We start from the raw sequence: 15,113 nt of genomic DNA, 5'->3' as shown, positions 1-15,113 counted from the left end.
CCGTTCCATCGCCGGCCTCATGGTTCCTGTAGTTCGCCGCTACAGGATGTGTATCGGGTAACCATCGCGATGAGGGAGGAACTTCCACTCTCAGTCAATACTCAAAGGCAGCGCGCTGGCCAATCAGAGGCAAGCGGCTCCTGCCTTTGACGTCAGCGCTCTGGCAGTGGAAGTTCACCCCCTCGTCGCGATGGTTAACCGATACACATCCTGTACCGGCGAACTGCAAGTTCCAGGAGGCCATTTATGGAACGGAAGGTAAGGTGAGCATAATATATGTGTGTGTGTGTGTGTGTGTGTATGTGTGTGTGTGTGTTTGTGTGTGTTTGTACGTGTGTGCAATGGCACAGAAGGGGACCAGGATGGGACATTTCACAAGTTGTGGAACGAATTGTCTGCATTGCAATGATTTCCTATAGGAAATCTTGCTTTACTGAACGAGTAACTTGGTAAACAAGCACAGTCCCAGAACGGATTGTTCTCGTTAACCAAGGTTCCACTGTATAAAAATATGAGGAGGTCGGCCAGTTAATATATATAATAATTATGGTAAAAAAAATTCAAACAATTTGAGTGCAAATCCTATAGATGTAAAATAGGTAACATAAATGTGCCTATTAAGGCTAAAGGTATACCCAAGTTGCACCCAATTCCAACATAACCGGCTACCTACAATCAGAGGCTCAAATCTCTCAGCATGTGAATCAATTTGTGCAATACTTACATAGTAAAAAGTCAAAGAAACCCACCAAACTCCTCCTTTTGTGTTGTTTGGTGGGTTTCTTTGACTTTGTACTATGTAAGTATTGCACAGATTGATTCATATGCTGAGAGATTTGAGCCTCTGATTGTAGGTAGCCGGCTTATGTTGGAATTGGGTGCAACTTGGATATATCTTTAGTCTTAATAGGCACATTTATGTTACCTATTTTATATCTATAGGTTTTGCACTCAAATTGTTTGAATGTTTTTTTACCATAATTATTATATATATTAACTGGCCGACCTCCTCATATATTTATAATAGCCAATTTCTACCTATTGATATTTTGAATATTTATTCCCTTTATATATTATTGTAAAAATATTTATTCCTATTTATAATTAATTATTTATATGTTTATGTTATCTCATATTTCTACAGAATATTTATTGAAAAGTGGGAATAAAATTTATAAATCAATTGATTAGTTGGGGATTTAATAAAATTTATACAGAGGTTTCTCATATATATTGGTTCCATTAGTGCAATATATTTAATTATTTGGGAGGGTGTTGGGGTGTCGCTCGATTTATAAATCGGTAAAATATACTGTTTCCTGTTTGTTTTTGATTATATAATCTCTTGAGTTAAGATACCACAAATATTATGGTGGGAAAATAAAGGATTTTTTTTTCGATATGTATCTGAATTACAATTTTGCCAATATAGATCTATTTTAATAATAATGTTAAAATATTACATTATTCAGCACAGAACATTGAAGCTAAAAATGACGGCATCTTTTTTTATTACTCTAATAAAAGACGATGAAAGAAATAATCTATTTATGACTAAAAGTGATTATCCAGTTAAAACTGTACATAGATCACACATTTCATGGTCTCCTCAGCTAATATCAGTATTTTCCCCTGCAGATTCTGTGGAGGACTTTACCTTGATATTAAAAGAAAACTGCCATGGTTCCTAAGTGATTTCTATGAAGCCTTCCACATTCAGTCCATTTCCGCCATTCTTTTCATCTACCTCGGTTGCATAACAAACGCCATCACATTTGGTGGGCTGCTGGGTGATGCTACAGATAACTATCAGGTATGGGAGAGGACGCGAGCCCAGAATGGTGTAAAATGTGCCTTTAAATGTTATGAATGTCATCAGATTTGGCAGCTTTGGCAGACATTTGGCTTGCTTTCACATGCGCTTTTTTGCTAAAACCACAAAAAAAGCTCTTTGTCTCTCGATAGTACCAAAAATAGCACCACAGCCTGTGGACATAGCTGGTCTGACCTGCACCGCTTCCCCTTTCCAATGAATTGCAACTATTTTGGGTTCACTGCATAATGGGTAACCAGGTATATTTCTGTACAAGGAAACACTAATTTTCACTTTGCATGAAAAACAACATCTACATAATCTGTGACAAAATATAGGAAAATTATGGAACATGTGGCCTTAAAGGGATATCCTTGAGATCAAACTTCAGGAGTGTGAAGGAATAGACCGGCCCTGGGTTGCCCAGGCACCGCTCTCATTCCCAAAGGAAACTCCGTGAGCAGACATGGTGGGTGCTTATCACCCTTGCTGCCGCTTGTCGATGCCGTTGGATAGTAAGACATGTGGAGCACCCCACGGGGTCTAGGGAATACTTGTCACCAAGCCAGTGAGGGTCAGGGGATTGTCACGGGTGGTCCTGTCTGGTTTCTTGACATCGGGGTGTCCACAAAGCGATGGATGGTGGAGAAAAATGGTAGGATGAAGAAAATGAAGGGGTTGTTGTCTTGTGACGCCACCTGTGGTGTGTGGCCAGGGATTAGCCGCCGCTGTGGGTGCTGTCCTCTGGGGCGGATGGTGTTGCAGCCGGGATGGTTCAGCTCCCCACAGGTAGAGCTAGGCCCCAGGGGAGGATGATGGGGGTGGTAGTGACTGTTCACGCCGGAGCATAGGGCGCCGGCGCCGGCAATGAAGGGCTGACTCAGTGGTTGTGGTTCAAGGTCTTTTACACACAGTCCGGTTGTCACCCTTGGAGTGCCGGTCTCTGCCATAATGGGCCCCAGTCGATCCTGGATAATTCGGAGGTCACCGCCGGTGTTGTGGATTGTTGGCCCTTCTTTCTTGTGCTTTTCTGTGTGGATCCCCGTGACCTGAAGTGCTTGAGGACCCCTGTTCAGTGTTAAAGTTCCTGTCCCGTCTGCAGGCAGTGCAAGTCCGTTTGGGGCCTGACTGTGATCACGGCTCCGGGCTCTATGTTGCTACTGTGCTCTTGTGATGGCCAGAGGGACATAAAATCCCCCTGTCCGGTGGATTCTGGTGGCGCAACTTGAAATGTACGCCACTCTGGGGCTCCGTACCTTGAACTGCGCTGATCCACTCGGTCTAGAGGGAGCTCTGAAGCACACACCTCCGCAGGTCCTGAGAGCGTTCTAAAGCACTCCTCTCAGTGACCTTGTTCCTGACTCTTCTCTGTAACTCTTATGAGGTAATGTGTCTGTGTCCTCTCAGTTCCCTCATGCTGCCCCCACCTTCCTGATGACTCAACAGTGGCTGGGAAAGTCCCATTGCCATGGTGAGCACCTCTAACCCAGTTCCAGTGGCTGGCTACTAAGCTGTGTGTGAATGGAATGTAATCCACACCAGTGGTTAACCTCTTCCTTACCCGGGATGAGTACGGCACCTGAAATGAGATTCAATACCCTGTAGCGACTGAAGCCTCAGGGGTGCTACACATGCAACATCAGAGTTCACTTGGCAAAACAGTCTTGTTTACTATTATTTTTCACACCATTATGGCAGATATGGCCTTCCTTTTACTCTCTGTGGGGTACTACTCTTCATTCTGTCCCCCGCTATCTCAGACCTTGTCCTCAATACTCTGGGGTCTGTGCCTCTTTCTTCCTAATACCACACACCTTCATCCGTTTCTCAGCCTCGGCAGCTTCTCAAGATGGGTGACTTTTTAAGCCCGTCGGGACCTCCACAGGTTACCTGGGGGGTTCCCTGACTGGTCCCAGCACTGAGGCCACTTCTTCTCACTTTGAACCCACTTCTTGACTGACTCTTCTACGGAGCTCCCTCATCTAGCCATCCGCCCTGCCATCTGTCATTCCTCCCTTTTACTACCTTAACCCTTTCTTATCTAACATCTTGTTTTAAAACTTGCTTTACTGGTAACCTAACCTGACACTAGGAGGAAGAATTTGGCAACTTGACAGTCAGCCCTAAAACTACTACATACGGAACCTATTCTTCTTTAAAAAAAACACTTAAAAACTAACATATGCATTTATATTATTTAACAGTATTTACATAAGACATAGCACATTTACATCATGTGGCACTGCCCACCTAAGTGCAACACTCCTCTGCCTCCTGACTTCTTGATTCCTGGGAGGATAGTGCTCTTCTAGACAGTTTGGACTAGCAGCATGGTTGAGCCACTACCCAAACCGCATGCTCTCCAATGCTGCAAGAAGAGGCAGCTTTGATTGTGGAGCTCCACAGAAAAACGGGGTCACTGAAGCATGGCTGGATCCAGTGATTCGACCAGCCTCAGAGAAGCACTTCCAAGCTATATAACAAAGAGCTTCTAGAGATGCACTCCTTGCTTACAGTATATATGTAGCACCCAGGCGGCAGGAGTATCAGGCACACAATATCTCGTATCTGAATTACTCATTGCCGGGCTGGTAGAATGATCTGGGATGTCGCGGTGGCCTGGCTGGCTGGCTTCATGCCCTGAGGTGTACACCAATAAGGAGGGAAGATGATGGGGTAATGCAGCATTCACGGGGCCTTAGGGTACCCGTCACCAGGCCAGTAGTTCTTTGGGGTAGCTGTGACTGGCCTGACCCGGTTCCGTGACCCCGTCGGCTACATGAAAAACAAACAAACAAGTGTCCAGTACAGATGGGGATGGAAGGAGGGTGACGGGCCCCTGGGAAGCATGTCATCGGTTGCAACAGTGACTGGGGTCTTGGCATCCTCCGCCGCCGACCCTTCCTGTGACTAGTCCTCTTCCAGGGGCAGTACTGGATGGGGGGGATGAACACAGCACCACCCGTGGTGTGCAGCCAGGAATTAGCCGCCGCTGCACAGTCTCTCTCTGGGGCAGGTATTAGGTGCAACTGGGATGGTATTGCTCCCCACGGGCGGAGCGGGGAACCCCCAGGATATGGTGAGAATGGGGGCGGCAGTCCACAGGAGCACCATAGTATCATAGTTTTAAGGTTGAAGGGAGACTCTAAGTCCATCTAGTTCAACCCGTAGCCTAACATGTTGATCCAGAGGAAGGCAAAAAACCCCAATGTGGCAAACAAGTTCCAATGGGGAAAAAAATTTCCTTCCTGACTCCACATCCGGCAATCAGACTAGTTCCCTGGATCAATACCCTGTCATAAAATCTAATATACATAACTGGTTATATTAAATTTTTCAAGAAAGGCATCCAGGCTCTGCTTAAATGTTAGTAGTGAATCACTCATTACAACATCATGCGGCAGAGAATTCCATAGTCTCACTGCTCGTACAGTAAAGAATCCTCGTCTGTGATTATGATTAAACCTTCTTTCCTCAAGACGTAGCGGATGCCCCCGTGTTCCAGTCGCAGGCCTAGGTGTAAATAGATCTTTGGAAAGGTCTCTGTACTGTCCCCTCATATATTTATACATTGTGATTAGATCTCCCCTAAGCCTTCGTTTTTCCAGACTAAATAACCCCAAGTTTAATAACCTGTCTTCGTATTGCAGCCCCCCCATTCCTCTAATAATCTTGGTCGCTCTTCTTTGCACCCTCTCCAGTTCAGCTATGTCCTTCTTATATATCGGTGACCAGAATTGTACACAGTATTCTACGTGCGGTCGCACTAGTGACTTGTACAGAGGTAGAACTATATTTTTTTCATGAACACTTATACCTCTTTTAATACATCCCATTATTTTATTAGCCCTGGCAGCAGCTGCCTGACACTGTCCACTAAAGTGAAGTTTACCATCCACCCATACACCCAAGTCTTTTTCTGTGTCTGTTTTACCCAGTGTTCTACAATTAAGTACATAATCATAAATGTTATTTCCTCTACCCAAGTGCATGACCTTACATTTATCTACATTAAACTTCAATTGCCACTTCTCAGCCCAATCCTCCAATTTACATAAATCTCCCTGTAATATAAAATTATCCTCCTCTGTATTGATTACCCTGCAGAGTTTAGTATCATCTGCAAATATTGAAATTCTACTCCGCATGCCCCCAACAAGGTCATTTATAAATATGTTGAAAAGAAGCGGGCCCAATACTGACCCCTGTGGTACCCCACTATGAACTGAGACCCAGTCCGAGTACGTACCATTAATAACCACCCTTTGTTTCCTATCACTGAGCCAGTTTTTAACCCAGTTACACATATTTTCCCCTATCCCCATTATTCTCATTTTATGTACCAACCTTTTGTGTGGCACCGTATCAAAAGCTTTTGAAAAGTCCATATACACAACATCCACTGCATTTCCCTGGTCCAGGCTTGAACTTACCTCTTCATAGAAGCTGATCAAATTAGTTTGACAGGATCGATCCCTCATAAACCAGAGTGTAGGGAGGTGGCAGTTACTCACAGAGTCACCAGGTGTGGGTTCCAGTCACTTTATTTACTGGCTCAGCTGGTATCGCACCTGGGGTATTAGTGCTCGCCATCAGAGACTCTAGTCGCTCTCGGGCAGGTCAGAGGCTGGATCTGGTTTGGTAATCTGTGGCTTTTCTCTTCCATGCACAACTCTGTACTCTCCCTCGGTCCTGGCCCGTACGGGAGGCAGCCTGGGCCTCTCATGGGTCGAACCTCTGTCCCGTCTCCAAGGCTCTCTCTCTGCCTCGCGCCTTGGCCACCCGAACTAGGGCTCTGTACCTCTCTTGTGCTCAGTCCCATGCTCTAGCGACTGCTCTCTTTTAGTCCACAATTACAGTTGCTGGGTCCCATCTCTCTAGGTTGCTTGTGCTGTCTCTATGGTGTTACATCCAGACAGCTCTTTTCTGCCTCCCTTAGGGGCCTGGCAGCATCCCTCAGGGAGCTACTAACTGTGCATCTCCTCTATCTCGTATCCAAGCTGTTCTGAGGTAATTTCAAACTTTGTTTTCTACTCCTCACTGCCCATGTCCCCACCTTTGAAAGTTGCTAAGGCAACCACTCTTGCTCTAACTAGTGGAGGCAACCTGGCGTCTGCCAGGAACTGTGTGTGTAGAGACATTGTTATCCCTTTCCTAGTGACTGCTTCTCCCTGCTGTATGGTGGTCTCAGGTGTGTGTAAACTTACCGGACCAACCTCTCCCTGACTGGGAAGGATATACCCTGTAGCGACCAGTCTCAATGGCGCTACAGTAGTAGTAGGATGAATGTCGCGATGCCACCTGTGGTATACGGACAGGGATTTAGCCGCCGCTGCTGTCACTGTCCTCCGGGGAAGATGGTAGTAGCAGCCAGAGATGGTATCGCTCCCCACAGGTGGAGCGGGCCCTGGGTAGGATGATGAGAGGAGTGGTAATGGCATTTGGCGCCGAGGCGCGGGACAGCAGCACCGAGAAATAAGAGTCCAAACCAGTTCCTGTGGTTCCAGGTGGTTTACTCAGTCTTTAATGCCGCATGCCTGGGTAATACAGGTCACCTGCTGTGATGGGCTCCGTCGAACCCGAATCCTTTCAGAGGTCAGTCCGGTAAGGTGCTCAGTGAGTCCCTTCCTCCTTGCGTCTTGTGTGTTGGATCCCCATGGCTTAAAGCTACTTGTGGACCTCAGCATGTCTCGAGTTGTACTCTTGTGCCTATCTGCAGGTACCGCGGGTCCGCAATGGGGCCTGGTGCTGTCCAAGGCCCCGGATCCTATCTTGGTACTGTGCTTTCGGGCTCTTTGTGGCCAGGGAAGCTTGTAACCTCCCTGTCCTGACACATTCTGGAAAACCAACTTGAAGTGTGATCTTCCCTAGGGTCCTGCACCCTGCATGGCGCCGGTTCTGAGGCGAGCAGTTTCACTCTCCCTTTGGCAACCCTGTTAACTCCTCTGTCTCACCGGAGCACCAGTAAAGGCCCCATTACACACAACGACATCGCTAACGAGATATCGCTGGGGTCACAGAATTCGTGACACACATCCGGTGTCGTTAGCGACGCCGTTGCGTGTGACACCTACGAGCGACCGCTAACGATGCGAAAAACGTCAAAAATCATTGATTGTTGACATGTCGTTCCTTTCCCAAATATCGTTGCTCATTTTGGACGCAGGTTCTTCGTCGTTCCTGAGGCAGCACACATCGCTACGTGTGACACCCTGGGAACGACGAACAACAGCGTTCCTACGTCCTCCGGCAATGAGGTGGGAGTAACGTTAATGCAGCTGCTCTCCGCCCCTCCGCCCCTCCGCTTCTATTGGTGGCCCGCTGTGTAATGTCGCTGTGACACCGCACGAACCGCCCCCTTAAAAAAGAGTTTGTTCGCCGGCCACAGCGACGTCATTTGGAAGGTATGTGCGTGTGATGCATACTAGCGATATTGTTCACCACGGGCAGCAATTTACCCGTGACGCACTCACGACGGGGGCGGGTGTGATTGCTAGCGGTGTCGTAGCGAGTAAAGCAGCCTTAAGACACGTCTGCTCTTTTTCCTCTCCTGCTGGAGAACTCCTGACTGTTGTGTTGGCACCTAACTCCCCCTAGTGGCTGCTCCTTCCCCGGGTCCCTGTCAATAGTGGGTAATGCCCCCCATGTTTGAAGGCAACCTTTAACCTATCCTAGCCCAGTCCCAATTGCGGAGGGCAACCTGGTTGTGTATTTGAGTCTGTAAGTGGGGAAACCGGTACCGACCTCCTCAGGATCTGGGTGTAGCATTACACCTCAAATTAGGTGCAATACTCTGTGGCGACTGAAGCCTCAGGGGTACTACATATAGACTGACCACTGCTGATAGACTGCAACGGCAGCCGATAACCTAGACAATGAGCTGCACACTGTAGAACTAAAAATCCCTCCATTCTTGAGAGCAGTGAAAATTGCAACATTTCTTGTTTTTACACCCCCATACTTTGCACTGACGAGGGGCAAGCACCCCGAAACACCGTGTCTGCAAATTGGGATTCTGATCTGGCTTATATATCCTGAGTCATATTGCAAAGGATTGTTGAAAATCCACTTGTGACTTTTAGGATCTCTACTTCCAATAGGTGGCGCTGTGCTAGAGTTTGTCTCCTTTACTGGAGAGACAACTTGTTTTTACAAGCACTTTGCAATTTTAACCATTATTCATGTTGAAACAACCTCTTTAAAGGGTTTCTCCAACACTAAAAGAAGAAGCCAGAGGATCATCGCTGTAGAGAATCAGTAGCCACTGCTTGTTTGTAATGGTCTTGTAGGCAAGTTTTTTTATTTTATCACTGCCATTATTAAAAAAGTTTTCTTTAGTTTTGGACAATCCCTGGAATAAATCTATAGCAATTTGATGCAGAAAAGCTGTAAAAATATGATTTTTGCAGTCCTATAGATAATACTATTATAAGGCCGTGCCAAAATTGGGCAGTAGTTACAGCAGGGACAAAAAATTTGGATTTTTTCTTTTTTACCACCACGTAGACTGGAATATAGCTATACTAAGGAACAAATACTGTTACTGGACATGTAGATGTAGACTGCGCTTACTCTATAATATAGGATTTGGCGCCATCTTGTGGATAGTTAGATCACAGTTGCCCATAGACAAGATACATTCCAAGTGTAACTATTCATCTTACTACAGCCCACAATGCTTGAACATCTATTACAAATCCACAAGTGTCCACTTCAGTAGGCTATATTGTAAAATATGCCCAAGGTTTAAATGTGCATGTAACCCCTGCACCGGAAGACAATTTTTACACTTCTGAGACAGACTAATAAAACCTGAGTTTTATATATATATATATATATATATATATACAGTTAGGTCCAGAAATATTTGGACAGTGACACAAGTTTTGTTATTTTAGCTGTTTACAAAAACATGTTCAAAAATACAATTACATATATAATATGGGCTGAAAGTGCACACTCCCAGCTACAATATGAGAGTTTTCACATAAAAATCGGAGAAAGGGTTTAGGAATCATAGCTCTGTAATGCATAGCCTCCTCTTTTTCAAGAGACCAAAAGTAATTGGACAAGGGACTCTAAGGGCTGCAATTAACTCTGAAGGCGTCTCCCTCGTTAACCTGTAATCAATGAAGTAGTTAAAAGGTCTGGGGTTGATTACAGGTGTGTGGTTTTGCATTTGGAAGCTGTTGCTGTGACCAGACAACATGCAGTCTAAGGAACTCTCAATTGAGGTGATGCAGAACATCCTGAGGCTGACAAAAAAGAAAAAATCCATCAGAGAGATAGCAGACATGCTTGGAGTAGCAAAATCAACAGTCGGGTACATTCTGAGAAAAAAGGAATTGACTGGTGAGCTTGGGAACTCAAAAAGGTCTGGGCGTCCATGGATGACAACAGTGGTGGATGATCGCCGTATACTTTCTTTGGTGAAGAAGAACCCGTTCACAACATCAACTGAAGTCCAGAACACTCTCAGTGAAGTAGGTGTATCTGTCTCTAAGTCAACAGTAAAGAGAAGACTGCATGAAAGTAAATACAAAGGGTTCACATCTAGATGCAAACCATTCATCAATTCCAAAAATAGACAGGCCAGAGTTAAATTTGCTGAAAAACACCTCATGAAGCCAGCTCAGTTTTGGAAAAGTATTCTATGGACAGATGAGACCAAGATCAACCTGTACCAGAATGATGGGAAGAAAAAAGTTTGGAGAAGAAAGGGAACGGCACATGATCCAAGGCACACCACATCCTCTGTAAAACATGGTGGAGGCAACGTGATGGCATGGGCATGCATGGCTTTCAATGGCACTGGGTCACTTGTGTTTATTGATGACATAACAGCAGACAAGAGTAGCCGGATGAATTCTGAAGTGTACCGGGATATACTTTCAGCCCAGATTCAGCCAAATGCCGCAAAGTTGATCGGACGGGGCTTCATAGTACAGATGGACAATGACCCCAAGCATACAGCCAAAGCTACCAAGGAGTTCATGAGTGCAAAAAAGCGGAATATTCTGCAATGGCCAAGTCAATCACCAGATCTTAACCCAATTGAGCATGCATTTCCCTTGCTCAAATCCAGACTTAAGACGGAAAGACCCACAAACAAGCAAGACCTGAAGGCTGCGGCTGTAAAGGACTGGCAAAGCATTAAGAAGGAGGAAACCCAGCGTTTGGTGATGTCCATGGGTTCCAGACTTAAGGCAGTGATTGCCTCCAAAGGATTCGCAACAAAATATTGAAAATAAAATTTTTTTGTTTGGGTTTGGTTTATTTGTCCAATTACTTTTGACCTCCTAAAATGTGGAGTGTTTGTAAAGAAATGTGTACAATTCCTACAATTTCTATCAGATATTTTTCTTCAAACCTTCAAATTAAACGTTACAATCTGCATTTGAATTCTGTTGTAGAGGTTTCATTTAAAATCCAATGTGGTGGCATGCAGAGCCCAACTCGCGAAAATTGTGTCACTGTCCAAATATTTCTGGACCTAACTGTATATAGTACAGACCAAACGTTTGGACACACCTCCTCATTCAAAGAGTTTTCTTTATTTTCATGACTCTAAAAATTGTAGATTCACATTGAAGGCATCAAAACTATGAATTAACACATGTGGGATGAAATACTTAAAAAAGTGTGAAACAACTGAAAATATGTCTTATATTCTAGGTTCTTCAAAGTAGCCACCTTTTGCTTTCATTACTACTTTGCACATTCTTGGCATTCTCTTGATGAGCTTCAAGAGGTAGTCACCGGAAATGGTCTTCCAACAGTCTTGAAGGAGTTCCCAGAGATGCTTAGCACTTGTTGGCCCTTTTGCCTTTATTCTGCGGTCCAGCTCACCCCAAACCATCTCGATTGGGCTCAGGTCTGGTGACTGTGGAGGCCAGGTCATCTGGCGTAGCACCTCATCACTCTCCTTCTTAGTCAAATAGCCCTTACCCAGCCTGGAGGTGTGTTTGGGGTCAAATTCCTGTTGAAAAATAAATGATGGTCCAACTAAACGCAAACCGGATGGAATAGCACACCGCTGCAAGATGCTGTGGTAGGCATGCTGGTTCTGTATGCCGTCAATTTTGAATAAATCCCCAACAGTCTCACCAGCAAAGCACCTCCACACCATCACACCTTCTCCTCCATGCTTCACGGTGGGAACCAGGCATGTATAGTCCATCTGTTCACCTTTTCTACAAAGACACAGTGGTTGGATCCAGAGATCTCAAATTTTGACTCATTAGACCAAAGCACAGATTTCCACTGGTCTAATGTCCATTCCTTGTGTTCTTTAGCCCAAACAAGTCTCTTCTGCTCGTTGCCTGTCCTTAGCAGTGGTTTCCTAGCAGCTATTTTACCATGTAGGCATGCTGCACAAAGTCTCCTCTTAATAGTTGTTCTAGAGATGAGAAGGTGTGTCCATACTTTTGGTTTGTACTGTATATATATATCTATATATATATATATATATATATATATATATACTGTAGATATATATATTTATGTGTATATATATATATATATATATATATATATATATATATATATATATATATATATATAATATATAAAATGAGGGAGGCAGCACTCCAACGATTGCGGAAAATAAAGACTTTTATTGGCCCACAGTGTGGTGTGATACAAATGGTTCGGTTACCAAGAACCTTTTTTTAAGGCTTGCATTAAATCATTGTCTTTTGTTATGAATGCATAAAAAGTAAATATTGTTTGTGGCAAAAAATTTTACCCAAGCAGAGTCTGAGAGGTACCTCCTAAATATCCATTCCCAGGTAGTGCCGAGCTACTAATGCCATTTTACTTATGTCTACTAGAGATGATTGAATGATTAAAATTTCAAATTCGTCAGGTTTGGCTAATTTTTCAGAAAAATAAAATTCCCAATGAATCTATTATCTGCAAATCGAAGGTTCTGAAAAGATATGTATAACACTTTGTTATCTCATAGAACTGTATCCAACTATCTAACTTCTTTCAATCTCTTTAACATGAACACAGTCTCAGTAATATCAAAGTGACCCCATCATAGATACGGACCAACAGTCTATTTAATGTCACACTCTTTTTTTTATTTAAAAAAGGTCTAAAAATTATCCCAGTTAGTCATTTTTGATCAGTCAGACCATTGCATAAAGGACATTTATGTAAACTGATGGTGTTGCTGTCAGAGGTAACATCATCTTGCTGTCACAAACGATATGTCCTATATTCAAGAATGCCCTCTACGTAATCTCACTAATACACTTGTCAGATGCAAAAGAGATCAGTTTTGGCCTGTGTTTGTTAGTACCAACGGATGTCTGGTACCAGTAGTGGTGCTGCTGCTGCTGCTGCTAGTGATGACCCCATTCTTAGCAGTCATATGTTTTTGTTTCAAACTACTCCACCTGTTGCCAATGGCACTTTTTCTGTTGCCACATATTTTGTCCAAAATTGTAATTAGCTTTTGACAATGTTTAAAATCTCAGCTATTCATCCATTTACGAAAAGGGGACATAATAAGACATGCTAGATAGAAAGATACATGTTCAGAAAGCAAAATTTAGCAGCAGGCCACAGTATAAGTGTAGCATTTATGGTTGTCATATTGGACTAGTAAAACAAGTGAACAAAAATAGATATGCACAGTACAATGTCTACTATTTGTTTTATTTTTTCAACAAAATTCAACCCACATCCCAAAAATGAAAAAATAAAAAATACTAGATAGATACATGACCAAAAAGACAGCACTTGTAACAGGATGCAGTATTTGTGTGGCATGTCTCAGATGTAAAATTTCACTGATAAAATAGGTATGCAAAAAATATACAGTACAGACCAAACGTTTGGACACACCTTCTCATTCAAAGAGTTTTCTTTATTTTCATGACTCTGAAAATTGTAGATTCACATTGAAGGCATCAAAACTATGAAGAATAATAATAATAATAATAATAATAATCTTTATTTCTATAGCGCCAACATATTCCGCAGCGCTTTACAATTCAGGAGGAACATATACAAACAAGTAACAGTTATAGAAAATACAATATTTAAAGGGAAAAAAAAAAGACAACCCTGCTCGTGAGAGCTTACAATTTACAATGAGATATGGGGGTGTAAGGTACAAGTGCTTATTTACAATGACAATCCAGCCATCTCACGGAAATGGGGGATAGATAATGGTTTCCTGGACCAGTTGGCCAGAGCCTTGAGATGCATTTGGGTGCCATGGAGTTTGATGTGGAGTTATGTTGTGAGAAGTTGTAGAGGGACTATGTGAATCGAATCTGATTAGGGAGTGTGATAGGCCGCCCTAAAAAGATGCGTTTTTAGGGTGTGTCTGAAGCTGAGTAAGTTGTGATTTGTCCTAACTTCTTGGGGTAGAGCGTTTCAGAGGGTTGGTGCAGCTTGGAAGAAGTCTTGGATCCGGGAGTGGGAGGTTCGAATTAGTGTGGATGTTATGAATTAACTTATGTGGAATGATATACTTATCAAAAAAGTGTGAAGCAACTGAAAATATGTCTTATATTCTAGGTTCTTCAAAGTAGCCACCTTTTGCTTTGATTACTGCTTTGCACACTCTTGGCATTCTCTTGATGAGCTTCAAAAGGTAGTCACCGGAAATGGTTATCACTTCACAGGTGTTCCCTGTCAGGTTTAATAAGTGGGATTTCTTGCCTTATAAATGGGGTTGGGACCAACAGTTGTGTTGTGCAGAAGTCTGGTGGATACACAGCTGATAGTCCTACTGAATAGACTGTTAGAATTTGTATAATGGCAAGAAAAAAGCAGCTAAGTAAAGAAAAACGAGTGGCCATCATTACTTTAAGAAATGAAGGTCAGTCAGTCCGAAAAATTGGGAAAACTTTGAAAGTGTCCCCAAGTGCAGTGGCAAAAACCATGAAATGCTACACAGAAACTGGCTCACATGAGGACCGCCCCAGGAAAGGAAGACCAAAAGTCACCTCTGCTGTGGAGGATAAGTTTATCCGAGTCACCAGCCTTAGAAATCGCAGGTTAACAGCAGCTCAGATTAGAGACCACATCAATGCCACACAGAGTTCTAGCAGCAGACACATCTCTAGAACAACTGTTAAGAGGAGACTTTGTGCAGCAGGCCTTCATGGTAAAATAATTGCTGGAAAACCACTGCTAAGGACAGGCAACAAGCAGAAGAGACTTGTTTGGGCTAAAGAACACAAGGAATGGACATTAGACCAGTGGAAATCTGTGCTTTGGTCTGATGAGTCCAAATTTGAGATCTTTGGATCCAACCACCGTGTGTTTGTGCAACGCA

At 43.6% G+C, this 15,113-nt stretch overlaps 1 protein-coding gene across 3 annotated transcripts in view; it reads left to right on the top strand.

Moving 5' to 3' along the window:
* Positions 1-15,113, top strand: part of SLC4A5 (solute carrier family 4 member 5) — a 274,330-nt gene that overhangs the window by 162,558 nt on the left and 96,659 nt on the right. For all 3 annotated transcript variants that reach the window (XM_075346132.1, XM_075346133.1, XM_075346131.1), the window contains exon 13: positions 1,639-1,813. In XM_075346132.1, the coding sequence (XP_075202247.1) occupies positions 1,639-1,813 (175 nt within the window). The remainder of the gene's footprint in view (positions 1-1,638; positions 1,814-15,113) is intronic.

This window comes from Anomaloglossus baeobatrachus, chromosome 4 (genome assembly GCF_048569485.1).
Source record: "Anomaloglossus baeobatrachus isolate aAnoBae1 chromosome 4, aAnoBae1.hap1, whole genome shotgun sequence".
NCBI lineage: Eukaryota > Metazoa > Chordata > Amphibia > Anura > Aromobatidae > Anomaloglossus > Anomaloglossus baeobatrachus.
This window is presented reverse-complemented; position numbering and strand designations above follow the sequence as displayed.